This window comes from Girardinichthys multiradiatus, chromosome 19 (genome assembly GCF_021462225.1).
Source record: "Girardinichthys multiradiatus isolate DD_20200921_A chromosome 19, DD_fGirMul_XY1, whole genome shotgun sequence".
In the NCBI taxonomy this organism is placed as follows: Eukaryota; Metazoa; Chordata; class Actinopteri; order Cyprinodontiformes; family Goodeidae; genus Girardinichthys; species Girardinichthys multiradiatus.
In genome coordinates, this window is record NC_061811.1 from 37,927,313 (window position 1) to 37,943,986 (window position 16,674).

Below are 16,674 nucleotides of genomic sequence, written 5' to 3' on the forward strand. Positions count from 1 at the left end.
GCAGCTGACACGGCACCCCAGACCATCACTGACTGTGGGTACTTCACACTGGACTTCTGGCATTTTGGCATTTCCTTCTCCCCAGTCTTCCTCCAGACTCTGGCACCTTGATTTCTGAATGACATGCAGAATTTGCTTTCATTCGAAAAAAGTACTTTGGACCACTGAGCAACAGTCCAGTGCTGCTTCTCTGTAGCCCAGGTCAGGCGCTTGTGCCGCTGTTTCTGGTTCAAAGGTGGCTTGACCTGGGGAATGCGGCACCTGTAGCCCATTTCCTGCACACGCCTGTGCACGGTGGCTCTGGATGTTTCTACTCCAGACTCAGTCCACTGCTTCCGCAGGTCCCCCAAGGTCTGGAATCGGCCCTTCTCCACAATCTTCCTCAGGGTCACCTCTTCTCGTTGTGCAGCGTTTTCTGCCACACTTTTTCCTTCCCACAGACTTCCCACTGAGGTGCCTTGATACAGCACTCTGGGAACAGCCTATTCGTTCAGAAATTTCTTTCTGTGTCTTACCCTCTTGCTTGAGGGTGTCAATAGTGGCCTTCTGGACAGCAGTCAGGTCGGCAGTCTTACCCATGATTGGGGTGTTGAGTGATGAACCAGGCTGGGAGTTTTAAAGGCCTCAGGAATCTTTTGCAGGTGTTTAGAGTTAACTCGTTGATTCAGATGATTAGGTTCATAGCTCGTTTAGAGACCCTTTTAATGATATGCTAATTTTGTGAGATAGGAATTTTGGGTTTTCATGAGCTGTATGCCAAAATCATCCGTATTAAGACAATAAAAGTCCTGAAATATTTCAGTTAGTGTGCAATGAATCTAAAATATATGAATGTTAAATTTTCATCATGACATTATGGAAAATAATGAACTTTATCACAATATGCTAATATTTTGAGAAGGACCAGTAAATCTCAGCTCAATAGAAAAACAGCCAAATTGTACTGTCCACATCTTCTAAATATAATAAACATTTCTGTGCTTAAACACATGGAGGAGGACCGGGAAAATACACCAGGCAAGAGCTGATATGACAACAGAATGGAGCATGGTAGCCATGAGTAGTGAATAATTATGCAGTTTAAATCAGGCTTGCTGACATATGCATCTGTAAATTAAATACTTATAAATAAAATATAATTTCCTACGTGAAAATAGATGTACCATGAGCAACTGCTGTGAGTTTCATAGTTGTATGACAACTGTTGTGCTGAATATGGGGTTATAGACGCAATGCGAATTAACAGAAAAGTTCAGATTTCTCCAACTCCAGCAAAATTTGCTGCGCGTCCATCGCAGGTTTCGTTTCGTTCTATCTGCCTTAATCGCACCATTCGCATCTCGTCCTTTGCGTCCTTCACCTCATTTCGCTCCTAAACGCGCCTTTGCATAGGGTTGACGTGTAAATCGCTCACTCCTGTTGTGTCATTGGCATTCGGTGTGAACGCGCTTTTAAAATGGCCTTGTCGAGAGCTTCTCAACCCTGATCCACAGGAACCACTGTCCTGTGTTGTGTTCATAGTTGTGTTCATCAGGTCTGCACAAGCCAGTTAATCACCCAATCATTTAAGTTACAGTGGGGAGAACAAGTATTTGATACATTGCTGATTTTGCAGGTTTTCCCACTTGCAAAGCATGTGGAAGTCTTTTATTTTTATCATCGGTTCTTTTCATCTGTGAGTGACGGAATCTAAAACAAAAATCCAGAAAATCACATTGTGTGATTTTTGAGTAATTAATTTGCATTTTATTGCATGACATAAGTATTTGATACATCAGAAAAACAAAACTTAATATTTGGTACAGAAACCTCTGCTTGCAGTTACAAATATCAGACGTTTCCTGTAGTTCTTGACGAGGTTTCCACACACTGCAGCAGGGATTGTGGTCCACTCCTCCATACAGATCTTCTCCAGATCCTTCAGGTTTGGGGGCTGTCACTGGGCAATATGGACTTTCAGCTCCCTCCAAAGATCTTTATTTGGGTTCAGGTCTGGAGACTGGCTAGGCCACTCCAGGACCCTGAGATGCTTCTTACGGAGCCACTCCTTAGTAGCCCTGGCTGTGTGCTTCGGGTCGTTGTCATGCTGGAAGACCCAGCTACGACCCATCTTCAATGGCCTTACTGAGGGAAGGAGGTTGTTGGCTAAGATCTCCTGATACATGGCACCATCCATCCTCCCCTCAATACGGTGCAGTCGTCCTTGTGCAGGTCTAGTATTTTATCCTTGAGGTCCTCACACAGCTCTCTGGTCTTGGCCATTGTGGAGAGGTTGGAGTTTGTTTGATTGAGTGTGTGGACAGGTGTCTTTTACATAGAGAACGAGTTCAAACAGGTTCTTACAAAAGAACTGTAAGAGCCGTGATTCTTACTGGTTGTTAGGTGATCAAATACTTACGTCATGCAATAACACCAATCACAATGTGATTTTCTAGAGTTTTGTTTCAGATTTCGTCTCTCACAGAACCTATGATAAAAATTCAAGACTGCTACATGCTTTGCAAGTGGGGAAACCTGCAAAATCAGCAGTGTATCAGATACTTGTTCTCCTCACTGTAGTTGTGAAGGGAAACACCTAAAATATGCAAAACAGTGGGTAATCAGGAGCAGGGTGGAGAAAACTGGGCTACTCAAAGTCCAGACTTAAATCCAACTGAGAATCTGTAGCAAGACAATTAATATTTACAAAAACTATCCATCCAGTCTTACTGAGCTTGAGCTACTTTGCAAAGAATAATCAGCAAACATTTCAGTGTCTAAATGTGCAAAGCTGGTTAGACATGTCAAGGCTTGCAACTGTAATTGCAGTGAAAGGTGGTTTTACAGGGTGATGACTCAGGGGAGCTGAATGAAAATGCATGCCCCAGTTTTCAGATTTTTACCTTTAAACATTTTGAAAACGTGTGTATAATATTCCTTCCGCTTCACAGTTATGTTTTACTCTGTTTGTCTGTCAAATAAAATCCCAATAAGGACACCAAAGTTTGTGAGGTAAAGTGACAATGTGCAACAAATAATATAAAGGGTATGAATACTTTAGCAAGACACATGGTATATCATATATACTTGAATATTCCCCAAGTGTGTTGCTAAGACTTACATGTCCTCTCTGCAGTCTGCGGGTTTCTTCAGACGCTCTCCTTTGATCAGAAACTCGTAGATCTCCGAGTTTTCCACCCCAGGATATGGAGTCTGACCGCGGGTCATGATCTCCCACATTGTTACACCAAACGCCCACTGAAACAAATACAATTAATAAATTAATTATTAATAAATAAGTACACATACAAACACACACAATCCACTGTTAGGCCTTTTGTGTTCTATTGATACTGAGGCCATCCAAAATGCACAAGGGATGTCTGTGTATGAGTGTGAGTACCACATCGCTCTGAGTGGTGTACACATTGTCTGCCAAACTCTCTAGAGCAATCCACTTGACGGGCAGTTTGGAAACAGAGCCCTGGCGGTAATAATCTCCACTGTAGATCTTCTTAGAGAGTCCAAAGTCTGCCACACACACAGACATGTTCTCGTTCAACCTGTAACACACACACACACCTACAACATTAGAAGCCAAAGTCATCCTAATAAGTGGGTCAGACTTTAAAGTACATCTATTGATTATCTGGGCTTCTGAAGATGTCCTGGCTGGTTCGCAACATTTTTCCCAACTTTGTAAATGGAGAATTTACTAAAGCAGCAGCAGCTCAGCTGCGTTCAATGTTTGTTACAATGTGTTCATGTCAATGAACTTCAGTAACTTCATTACTGACCACAAACTTGATGTTATGTTTTTAACAGAAACATGGTTACATGAATTTAATGAAGCTCCCATTCTGATAGAGTCGACGCCTCCGAACTACAATTTTCTTTGTGAGAGCAGACAGCAAAGAAAAGGTGGAGGGGTGGCCACTTTGTTTAAAGATTTATTAGAGTGTAAAAAAGTATTTCTGGGCAAATTTGACTCTTTTGAATATTTGGCTCTCCAGGTAAAGAACCTGGTCCGAACCATGTTCTTGAATATTTACAGGCCTCCTGAACAAGTCCAAAACAAACTTTATCAGTGATTTTAATTAGCTTTTATCTGTGATATGTGTTGATTATGACTGTTTAATTATTGTGGGAGACTTCAACATTCACATGGACAATTTTAAAATTACCTCCGTTGTTTGATTTTCTGTATCATTGTAATGTTTTTCCTCATGTACAGCGCCTTGAGTGCCTTGTTGCTGAAAAGCGCTATACAGGTCCTTCTCAAAATATTAGCATATTGTGATAAAGTTCATTATTTTCCATAATGTCATGATGAAAATTTAACATTCATATATTTTAGATTCATTGAACCCCATAGAGAATCTGTGGGATATTGTGAAGAGAACGTTGAGAGACTCAAGTCCCAACACTCTGGATGAGCTAAAGGCCGCTATCGAAGCATCCTGGGCCTCCATAAGACCTCAGCAGTGCCACAGGCTGAATGCCTCCATGCCACGCCGCATTGAAGCCAAAGGATTCCCGACCAAGTATTGAGTGCATAACTGTACATGATTATTTGAAGGTTGACGTTTTTTGTATTAAAAACCCTTTTCTTTTATTGGTCAGATGAAATATGCTAATTTTGTGAGATAGGAATTTTGGGTTTTCATGAGCTGTATGTCGAAATCATCCGTATTAAGACAATAAAAGACCTGAAATATTTCAGTTAGTGTGCAATGACTCTAAAATATATGAATGTTAAATTTTCATCATTACATTATGGAAAATAATTAACTTTATTACAATATGCTAATATTTTGAGAAGGACCTGTATAAATAAACTTGACATGACTTGAATGCAATAAACACACATGTTCATCTACACATTAGCAAAGTACAATCTTCTGGATAACGCCTTCCCAAGGTTCTGGGTCCAAATAGAGATATTGAGTCCAAACACATCTGATAGAATATTAAATCTATAGTTTATGTCTCCATTTTCTAATACACAAAACATTAGTTATGATTTTATTACTGTGCTAAATTACTGACCTAATTAATATTGCAATAGTTTAAGCCACCGCAGTGTCAACGCTAAATTTAACCAAAGGGAGAAAGACGAAGAAAAAAGAAAGCTTTTTTTCGACTGTACACTTCAACTTTTCACAGCAGAGTACTGGTTTTTACCTATTTTCCATTTCAAGATTATAAAGATCATAAAATGATCAAAAAATGTTTTAGGTCCAAGATAGAACAACGTTTTCTACTGAACCTGGTTAAATCACAACAAAGCTCGGAAAAGTGGTCTGACTGACATGCAGTTTCGGGCAGCGAGGTCTCTGTGAATGATGTTCTTGGTGCTCAGATACTCCATTCCCCGGGCAATGTCCAGCATGAACTGGACCAGAGTCTGAAGAGGTAGATCCTGAAGCAAGACGCAGAAGGTTCTCAGAAATTATTAGGCTTCGGGTGTAAGTGTGAAATGTGTCCTGACTAATTGCTTACAAATGGCTCATCTCCCAAACGGGACAGCAACAGGAAGGTGTGCAGATCGCCATGCTTCATAAATGGCAGGACCACCATTGGAATTGGCAGCCGCTGGCTGGGACGCCGGTGTAGACTCACTCCTATTGGACAAAACAGACTGTGATTTGTGTATTTACACAGCTTAGTTAAACATTTTATGTTATGCTGGTGTGCTACCAATGAGTTTGATGACGTTGGGATGGTGGAAGTCCTTCATATAGGCTGCCTCTTTTAGACACTGTTCAATGTCACCTGAAGAGGTGATGTCAGCTGCACGAGAAAACAAAAACATTTACATACAGAACGGTTTAAACCCCCAGTTCTTTGATGGTCATTGGTGTTTGGAAGAGCTTTGGGAATAAAATAAATGCATCTGTAACTTTGATAGTTTCTATTCACACTGTGGTTTTTAAACCCTTTGATAAAGGAGATGTACAGTGCCTTGCGAAAGTACTTGGCTCCCTTGAACTGGTCAACCTCTTACCACATTTCAGGCTTCAAACATAAAGATATCAAATTCAAATTTTTTGTGAAGAACCAACAATAAGTGGGACACAATCGTGAAGTGGAATGAAATTTATTGGATGTGTCAAACTTTTGTAACAAATAAAAAACTGAAAAGAGGGGCGTGCAATATTATTCGGCTCCCTTGCGTTAATACTTTCTAGCGCCACCCTTTGCTGCAATTACAGCTGCAAGTCGCTTGGGGTATGTCTCTATCAGTTTTGCACATCGAGAAACTGAAATTCTTGCCCATTCTTCCTTGCAAAACAGTTGGAGTTCAGTGAGGTTGGATGGAGAGCGTTCGTGAACAGCAGTCTTCAGCTCTTTCTACAGATTCTTGATTGGATTCAGGTCTGGACTTTGACTTGGCCATTCCAACACCTGGATACGTTTATTTGTGAACCATTCCATTGTAGATTTGGCTTTATGTTTTGGATCATTGTCTTGTTGGAAGATAAATCTCCATCCCAGTCTCAGGTCTCTTGCAGACTCCAACAGGTTTTCTTCCAGAATGGTCCTGTATTTGGCCCCATCCATCTTCCCATCAATTTTGACCATCTTCCCTGTCCCTGCTGACGAAAAGCAGGCCCAAACCATGATGCTGCCACCACCATGTTTGACAGTAGGGATGGTGTGTTCAGCGTGATGAGCTGTGTTGCTTTTACGCCAAACATATCGTTTTGCATTGTGGCCAAACAGTTCAATTTTGGTTTCATCTGACCAGAGCACCTTCTTCCACATGTTTGGTGTTTCTCCCAGGTGGCTTGTGGCAAACTTTAAACGAGACTTTTTATGGATATCTTTGAGAAATGGCTTTCTTCTTGCCACTCTTCCATAAAGGCCAGATTTGTGCAGTGTACGACTGATTGTTGTCCTATGGACAGACTCTCCCACCTCAGCTGTAGATCTCTGCAGTTCATCCAGAGTGATCATGGGCTTCTTGGCTGCATCTCTGATCAGTCTTCTCCTTGTTCGAGATGAAAGTTTAGAGGGACGGCCGGGTCTTGGTAGATTTGCAGTGGTCTGATACTCCTTCCATTTCAATATGATTGCTTGCACAGTGCTCCTTGGGATGTTTAAAGCTTGGGAAATCTTTTTGTATCCAAATCCGGCTTTAAACTTCTCCACAACAGTATCTCGGACCTGCCTGGTGTGTTCCTTGGTCTTCATGATGCTCTCTGTGCTTTGAACAGAACATGAGACTATCACAGAGCAGGTGCATTTATACGGAGACTTGATTACACACAGGTGGATTCTATTTATCATCATCAGTCATTGGAACAACATTGGATCATTCAGAGATCCTCACTGAACTTCTGGAGTGAGTTTGCTGCACTGAAAGTAAAGGGGCCGAATAATATTGAACACCCCATTTTCAGTTTTTTATTTGTTGAACAAGTTTGACATATCCAATAAATTTCATTCCACTTCATGATTGTGTCCCACTTGTTGTTGATTTTTCACAAAAAATTAGAATTTTATATCTTTATGTTTGAAGCCTGAAATGTGGCAAGAGGTTGACCAGTTCAAGGGGGCCGAGTACTTTCGCAAGGCACTGTAACACTTTAACTCTTGTGTGATTTGAAAAATAAGATGAAATCCCATCATGACTCACATTTCAGCACTTTAACAGCCACCTTCTGCACAGATGAGTCATCCGTCTTCAGAATGGCTTCACGCACTGACCCAAACTCTCCTGCAAAGGTCAACATGCAGACATCAACATCCAGTTATCCTCTCATTCAGTTTCTTCACTCAGCTGTATTAAAAAATTCTAGGTACTAAACATAATTTCTATGTTCTTTGGATATTTAATGGTTTCTAATTGGTCTATGTATATTGAAACATATCTGAGGAAACTGGCATTTTTAGGACATTAAAACCTAATAAATATTTTTTTTAGATTGGCCTGGTAACACTTCTTTATTGTTAAAAGCTTCTTCTCCTCACAGCTCAACATCCCTGGTGGTTAACTCATTCTCCCAGCAGGAAAATATTCCAGAGGAGCGACTGGGAACAGTGGGAAACAATGCAAATGTTCTATTTTGATATAATATACCAATGTTTTTATGTCATTACGAAAATACAAGGCTGGCTTATGCTACCTGTGAGGAGTAATGATTGTGTGTTATCATCTGCATCACTAAGATCATATTTAGGTGACATGACAGTGTGTCTGATTGTAGCTCTGGAACATGTGAATCATGGCTGTTTGTTTTTAATCACAGGCTTATATCAGGTTGTTGCTATGAGAAACTGAGTTCTGGTTCTTTATGTTTAGGTAAATCCTGCTGTCTGGCTGCAGGAGAACGATCTCCTCCCCACTTTAAGTTTTCACGTTATATATTTCAAAGTCACAAATCAACAAAGTTGGTTCTTTTTCCACAGTTTCTTGGAGGCTTGTTCAGGACTCCATGGCTCAGCACCTGACCTCAAAGCCAAAGGACCATGGCTATAGCAAAATAACCAAGCCTTAAAAGGACAGATACTGTATGACTTAGCAGGAAATGCAACTACACTGGAAACCTGATTTGGATCATGTCAGAGAAGCCTGTGGGCTTCAGGACAATGTGTGAAAACCATATATGTCCAATCTGATCCCAGGTATCATCTTGGGTCCTAATGACTGCATTTTAAATGATTCCCTGATGAAAACTCATGTTAAAACTCTTACTGGTTGTAGGTCTACTCTCTGTGATGATGTCAGTCAATGTGGCAGCCTACATTAATATGAAGACAATAGGACAACCTCTGTGCTTTTCTAACACATTTAAAATCTGTAAATGTTTAATATCAATTTTAACAATACTGAAAAAAAGAAGTAATAAAAATTAACATAGCTGAAAAAATACATTTAAATACTAAAGTGTAATAAAGAATTACATTTCTAGTGAGGAATAAATTAGGACACCTCTACATTTACTCTTAATTGAAATGGCTAAAATCGCCCACAGGTACATCACATTAGGAGCAAAAACCATAAAAAGTCATCATCGATCTACTGCAGGCGCTTCCAATTGTTGGCATGAAAGTGAAGCAGTTGTCTTTCAGGTGTACTGGAATGTCACTGAAGAATAAATATGCTTATGCAAGCATAAGATACAGCTGGCTCGAACTGATAGATATCGGTTTGATGCAAAAACACTTTTGATCACCACAGCATCCTGACAGATCATCAGAATACCTTGATCTCCATGGCTACCGGATTTTATTGTTTTTATGTATTTTATTTTGTTTTTATTTAAGATCTGTGTTTTACATTGAACTGCACATTTTGTTATATTCAATTACAGCACAAAAGGAATCTGTCTGTCTTTTCTCTACAGTCATAAGGAGATTGTGCACGTTTATCTTTCTTGAGAAGTGAGCAAGGAGGAAATATTTGTTCTCAAAAAACATGAAGGCCAAACTGAAGTTTGCCACAGAGAATGTGGACAAAGACCAGGACTTCTTAGTATGTGGGCACCAGAACAGAGGCCAATTTTGGGATGAATCAAATATAGCATTCCAGGAAAGTAACCTCATATCAACTGTGAAGCATGGAGGTGGAACTGTTATGGTTTGGTTATTCTTTGCTGCAGCAGGATCTGGCCTGCTCACCATCATATTATCTATCATGAACGCTACCAAAGGGGGCTTAAGGAAAATCTGAGACCATCTCTTGAAAAATGAAAACTCAAGCAGAACTGAACCCAGCAACACGACAATGATCCAAAACATAAAAATATATCCACCAAGTACTGGCCGAGAGTTGAGAAATTGAACATCCTGCGCATAGTCAAAGCCCAGATCTTAATCTCATTGAGATGCTGTTGGGTAGCTTTACACTGACTGAACATACAATAAACCCCTCAAACATCTCACATCTCAAAGTCAGGAGTGGGACAAACTTTACTCAGACTGATGTTAGAGATGGTAGATGGCTACAAGAAGCATCTCACTCAAGTTATTTCAGCCAAAAGCGTAACACAAGCTATAGGGGGTAGAGTGTCCTTACTTTTTCCCCAGCTAGAAAACTTATTTTTGTGGAAATCCATCTACCTGTTTATCCTTTTTAGGGTCTGTTTTGGAAAAAAAAGAAAAAAAAAGCATTATCTGAGCACTGTTATGATGAAGATGACAGCCATGTGGGTCTGCGACTAATGATTATTTTGCTAATCGATTAATCTGTCAACTATTTTTTCAATTAATCGATTAATTAGCAAAAGGTGCTTAATAGGAATTTTTTTTTACAGAATTTGGATCAGGTGAAGCAAAAGCTATATCACTTGAGGAGTTCTGGATAGAGCATATTTACAAACAAAAAAGGCTTTTCATCTTAAATGCAAAATGTAGATATTTTTAGTACAATCATGGCCTAATTACTGCTCTAAGTGGGTTGTTCTTTCAGCAAATGGCATGTTTCAGAGTCTATATACTCCACTTAACGATTTGACGATTATTTCAATAATTGATTAATCCAGCAGAGTGTTGCTCTGTTGGTCTTTGAGAGAGTTGCTCTAACTTACACAGTTGTAACATGTCTCTTATAGTCCAGTACAGGAAGGGTGTGAAATATATTTACAGAAGAAGTGTGGGAAACTAACTTCTCAGTAAATCATAGTGACAACAGACTTTGCTTATCTTTGTCCTCTACAACGAACCTTCAGAGGCAGAGCAGACTCACCCAGTGTCTCATAAGCATAATAAGATAAAGATATAACATGACCACAAGTAATATGATTATGGAAAGCAAATTTCAACCCATGAGATAATGATGACATTTAAGCAAGAAATCAATTTTTCTGTCACAGGTCGTAGTGGGGTGGATTCCTATCTCCAGCATCATTGGGCAACAAGCAGAGTACACCCTGGACAGATTGCTAGTCCATTAAGGGCAACACAGAGAGACAAAGCACAAACAACCAGTAACCAGCAATTAATAGTGATGTTTTTGGACTGTGATAGGATGCCAGAATACATGAACAGACCCACAAAAGAACAGGGAGAACATGCAAGCTCTAAGCAAAAAGTGCCCAAATTGGGATTCAAATCCAGAGCCTTCTTGCTGCAAGGCAACAGTGCAAAACATTGCATTCTAGAATTGCACCACTGAAGGTGCCAGGATGTTGGAGTACCTCTGTTACAGAAAAAAAAGAACTAAAGAACTCCAAAGGCTAACAAAGACCTAGACAGATTACTAGGAATGCAGTATTATGTGTTACACTGAGATATGGCTTCAGGATCATATCCCCCACTCCAGCGTCTCTGCCGGGCTTCCTTACCATATGACCAGACAGAGATTTAAAGAGGACTGGCAAAAACAAGGGAGGTGGATTAGCAGTTCTTGTGACCAAAATATGGTGTGATCCAGGAAATGTTACAGTAAAAAGTCCTCTCAGCGGCCATAATAATGAACTGTCAGCAGCAAGTTTTCATCTATATTATTTATCCAGAGAGTTCACGAGTGTTATGTTGGCAATGGCTTACGTTCCACCATCCGCTGTTGCCAACTTTGCATATGATGTCGTCAGCTCACTTGTTGCTAAACTACAGACAAAACACCCCAATGCGCTTGTGGCAATATCTAGTGATTTTAATCACACATCAGTCTTTGCTATATTTCCAAAATTTCAACAGTTTGTCAGCTGCTCTACCAGAGAAAACAAAATGATGGATTTTTTTATGGAAATTTCAGGGATTCATACACCTCTAAGAAAACATATGCTCTCACAAAATCAAATCATAAACTCGGTTTTCTTTGTTTAAGCGCCATGTTCTTCGACTACGTGTTATAAAATTAACTGTGAAGAAATGGTCACAGGAAGCTGGTTGTTTTGAGGCCACAGACCAGAAAAGTGAGATGTCACCCCAGTAACACACCCCGAACCACCAATGAAGAAGAACTCCTAAACAAGAAAAAGGAGCCTTCAAGGAGGCAGATAGGCAACTATTGAGGAGTATACAGAAGCAACTTAAGAGTCAAGATAAGAGACAGCAAGGAGGTGTACAGGATGAAGAAAATCACATGCTTCAAGCAGAAGGAGGATCGAACAGATCGAAGTCTGGACAGAGTCAATGAACTAAACACATTCTTCAATAGGTTCAGTTCAGGAACAAGCTCAGTATCGTTCTATCTTGCACACACCAAAACAGACATCCCACCTTCCTTTGACCTAAAGCTTCCCTGTCACAACTCAGATGTTTTATCTTCCATTTCGACCATGGACCCTTCTGCTTCTACATGTTTGTCTTCAACCAAATCAGAAGATGCTTATGCCCCCCTTTCCCACTCCATCCCTCCTTATGTCTTTCAAAGCCAGGTGAAGAGAATGAACCAGAAAAAGGCTGCAGGTCCAGATGGTGTCAGCCCCAGAGTCCTGAAGGCCTGTGCAGAGAACCTCTGTGGAAACACATCTCATTGGAGATGATTGTTAATTTTAGGAGAAACAGGAATAAGTGGAGGTGGTGGAGGAGTATAAATACCACATCGTTCATTTGGACAACAGACTGAGGTGGAGACCTAAGAGTAAAGCTGCCTACAAGAAGGGAAAGAGCAGACTTTACTTATTGAGGAAGCTTCAGTCCTTCAGTGTTTGCAGCAAGATGCTGCATATATTCTATAGTCTGTTGTAGAGAGCGCAATATCGTTTGCCATCATCTGTTTGGGTAGCAGCCTCAGAGCCAGAGACTCTGTTCTGGGGACTCCTCTGGAACCTCTGGAGATCATTGTGCAAAGAAGGATTCTTCATAAAATAAAGAACATTAAAGACAACCCTGAGCATCCTCTTCATAAAACTCTTGTACAACAACAGTGTCCTCAGTCAGAGGCTTCGTCATATCTGCTGTAAGACAGACCGCTACAGGATATCCTTCCTGCCCACAGCCATCAGCATCTACAACGGCCCTTTAAAATAACCTGTATAATAAGTGATACAAAACATTTAATTTCCCTTTGGGATTAATAAAGCATCTCTCAAATCAATTGGGATTAATTGAATTTACCCATGTGCCACCATGCAGCTCTGGGTAATACAGGCTGATTTCTGCTGCTTAACCGGAATTAAATTTGATAAATGAAAAAGAACAACTTAATAAAGTAAAATGTAAAGTAAAAAAAACTGCATTGATGCGGTAATTCATGCAAAACGAGCTCTGACCAAGTACTGAGGTCAGTACAGGACATGGACATACAAGGCCCATATTTCTGTATTAAAAAGTACTTTTGGTAATTGTGTGAGTGAGGATGCATTTAATACACATTATCTGTTTTAAGAATATTTATACCAACCTATTGTGAAAATCCAACTTCACCATCCCAAATCCCACATTTATTTTTACTGTTTTATATACCTAGAGAAAGCCGCAGTGATTCCAGACATGTAGCATATCGATTTCCTGTTTGAACACCACCACATCCCCCACCAACTGCTATCACTTCCAGTAGAGATCTACTCTGAGGTCGTTTCGCTGGACAGTTCTGTGCCAATGTATTTATATTTTATTCAGTGGTTCTGATTTTAATTCTTCATTTTCTGGTCATTTTCATGCTGTTTTACAATCCAAATATCTGGTCAGGTTCCTGCTGACTAGTTTTCTTGTTGGATTACCTTTTCCCAACACGTGGCCCAGTGTAAGAAGTCTCTCTGGAATCAAGACATCCTGCAGCTTGTTCTTCAGCTCGCTGCTGATGCAGAGACTGTCCACTGGAAGGAGAGAAAGACATAGAGGAGTCCAGCCTGTTAATTATGCCCCCAGTTTATCCATCACTGATACATTTCAACGTCTCTCCTTGTACGTAGCGGAGACAAGGACAAGGAGAAAAGTTAGAGGAATGATCAATTTTAGGTCGACATCAAATATACAGTGCAGGGAAAGCTTTTGCTTCTTACAGAATTATTCTGTTTTTAGTCGTTTTCTTTCCAACTGTTCAAGCTAATTTTAATATCATACTAAGTTTACCTGAGTAAATACAAAAAGCAGTTTTGAAATAATGATTTGATTTATAAAGTGAAAAAACATACCTGCCCCTATATGAAAAAAGTCATTGCCCTCCTTGCTATATCATGAATTATCTGTGATTAACCACTTATGTTTTGCTTCAGTTTCTCCAGCCACACCCAGACCTCAATACTGCCAGACCTCTAGAATCAGGGAATCACTTAAATAGAACCTATCTAACAACAAAAAGCAATTCATCATGTCCAAAACTAAAGAAATAAATTTAAGAACAGATGAGAAACAAAGTCCCTGACATCTAACAGTCTGGAAACGATTACAGAGAAACCTCTTAGGCTTCTTAGGGACTCCAGAAAACCACCTTGAGAACCATTATACACCAATGGAGAAAACATCAGTGGTCCGACTACCCTTCCCTCTAATCACTATTAAGTTTCCATGGAACAGCTGGAGAAAATCTATTGAGCCACTACAGCCCAGGGATGAGCTCTGTTACAGCATTTCAAACTTATCAAGCCATGTGTGTGGCTGAGCTTGTTGCCAACTTTCTTCCGTTGTCTTCTTGCACTTCTCTTAACCAAAATAGCTTTGGTACTGACTCCCACTCTGTAGCCCTCTCTATAAGCAGAGAAATAACACCAATGATGGTGGCACAGTGACACCTAAGGCCAACCCTGTTATTTGGACGTGCCATTGTCTGCTGATGGACTATTTGGGCTTTCACTCGACACCATTCAGGTGAACCTTGAGCTGAGGCAAAAGCAGACAGAAGTGCTGCGCAGCAAAATCCCCAGCCATGATTTGAGACCCAAACCTCTTGGGTGCTTACAATCCTGCAGTACCGCCACCACCCTCAGAGCATTAGGCCCTAAAGGATAGGTACAACATTTGTTTGCCCTGCTTACGCAGATGGGCTAAAAAGGGGCTGCCAATCTAAGGAACAACACTGATTAAATATAACAGCGTTATTTACCAAAAGGGGCAATTAGGCGTGTTCCGCGACGACACACGAGGATGCGATTTCCTAAACTACATGTCTACTACATACTAAATTACATTATTAGGTTTAGGAGACAATTCATTTCTCACATAGGGCGAGGTTGGTTTGCATACTATTTTCTTGCTTTTCTTTTTTATTATCATTAACATATTTAAATCTCTTTAAGTAAGAAATTTCTAAGGGAGTAAATACATTTTTCACAACACATAAAATGACAAGGATTTATCTCTATCACAAAGACAGTTATTTTCTGTATACCAATAATGTTCATATTTCAGTAAATTCTTATTTTGATCTGAAAAAAAAAGGTTTATTAGTGTTACATCTAGCTAGCCAGTATCCCTGCAAGCCCACACATCCTGAACATTTTAGGGGGCAAATACTTTTCACAGCACTGTAATTTGTAAAGAGGCATTAAACGTCTGTACCAGCTCTGAACAGAGGAGGATGTAGCAAACCTTACACTCACAGGTGGACTCGTGCAAATCTGCCACGTTTCTGCTGAATGATCGAGCTGCTGTGAAGAACACTGAGCTCTCAGAACCAGGACTCTTAAAGGCAGAACTGCAAACAGAAAGAAGCAGAAAAACATCATGTGCTGCCCTTCACCCTCACACTCAGCTCAGCCTGTCTAAACCTGTAAAAACATCTCCAGCAGCAAGGCTGCTGCAGAACCTCTGCACACAGAGTCACTGTGTTCAGACTCAAACAAGACACCGCAAACAGACATACAACCATACATCATACCCAAACTTTGTTTCTTTCTCTCTGCGCTGAGCTGCGACAGTCAGCAGGAGACCAACGATGGTGGCCACAAGCAGGCCGAGCAAGAGGCCAACCCACATGTGGCTCCGCTGCACCTGGTGCTGTGCTGAGGGAGCAGCAGACGGGCAAACATCAGTCCAATTTAGGATAGAAAGGACCAGAATACAAACAGAATAATCCTTCATTTGTCCCAGTGAGGATATTCAGTGAGGATATTCGGAGCGTACACACATTACAAACAATGATAATAATAATGTCCTCTCTTCGATAAACAAGATCTCAACTGAAAACACTAATCAGGAAACATCCATTTAACAAGAAGTATTCACTGAGAAGCCTGAGAGAAAGCATTCAACAGACCGCAACCCACTGAGAGGTTACCTGAGACAGGCAACACCAGCACTGGGGGGCTCCAAGGTCCACAGCCAACCGAGGTGCAGGCTGCCACCTGGATGGAGGCATTAAAAAAACGGGCTCCTCCTGAGATCTGAGCAGAGTTCTCCTTAAACAGCAGTGGCTCCTGGAAACATAGCATTCGGGATATTAGGTACCTCTCCAGCTGGTCCTGCTACTCCCAATTTGCTGGGACAGCACAGCTGACACCGACAGTCCCCCAGGTAATGCTAGCTGCTGTTTGAGCCTGTCCTGACTGAAGTCAGAGGGCTGCTCTTGCTAACATCCTCTCTGATCTGTAAACTGCCTTCTTGGATTTAGCTAAACAAAAATAAAAAAATCCCATGAATAAATTTAGTGAAATCACATTAAAAAGAAAGAAATCCCCATGAGAAGCTGCTGCAGTGATTAACAGAGGAAATAAGGACACATGACAAAGCAAAACTTTGACCCAGGACCAGTGGGTACATTCAATGAATCCAGAGGTTCCAGACTGATGAGAACATCGGGATGTTATGTGTCAGAGATAAGTCTCACAGATATGTGGGAGAGTCCAACTGCAGCAGTCTTAC

At 40.6% G+C, this 16,674-nt stretch overlaps 1 protein-coding gene across 2 annotated transcripts in view; it reads right to left on the reverse strand.

Annotated features, from left to right (window-relative positions):
- tyro3 (TYRO3 protein tyrosine kinase) overlaps positions 1-16,674 on the reverse strand; it is a 35,842-nt gene that overhangs the window by 5,683 nt on the left and 13,485 nt on the right. The window contains exons 9-18 of one of the 2 annotated variants that reach the window (XM_047345180.1): positions 16,091-16,229; positions 15,692-15,815; positions 15,414-15,508; positions 13,596-13,691; positions 7,622-7,702; positions 5,680-5,772; positions 5,482-5,603; positions 5,292-5,401; positions 3,383-3,542; positions 3,101-3,237 (exon numbers count right to left, since the gene is read on the reverse strand). In XM_047345180.1, the coding sequence (XP_047201136.1) occupies positions 3,101-3,237; positions 3,383-3,542; positions 5,292-5,401; positions 5,482-5,603; positions 5,680-5,772; positions 7,622-7,702; positions 13,596-13,691; positions 15,414-15,508; positions 15,692-15,815; positions 16,091-16,229 (1,157 nt within the window). Of the gene's footprint in view, positions 1-3,100; positions 3,238-3,382; positions 3,543-5,291; positions 5,402-5,481; positions 5,604-5,679; positions 5,773-7,621; positions 7,703-13,595; positions 13,692-15,407; positions 15,509-15,691; positions 15,816-16,090; positions 16,230-16,674 lie in introns of both variants that reach the window. The other variant, XM_047345179.1, reaches the window with a different exon arrangement.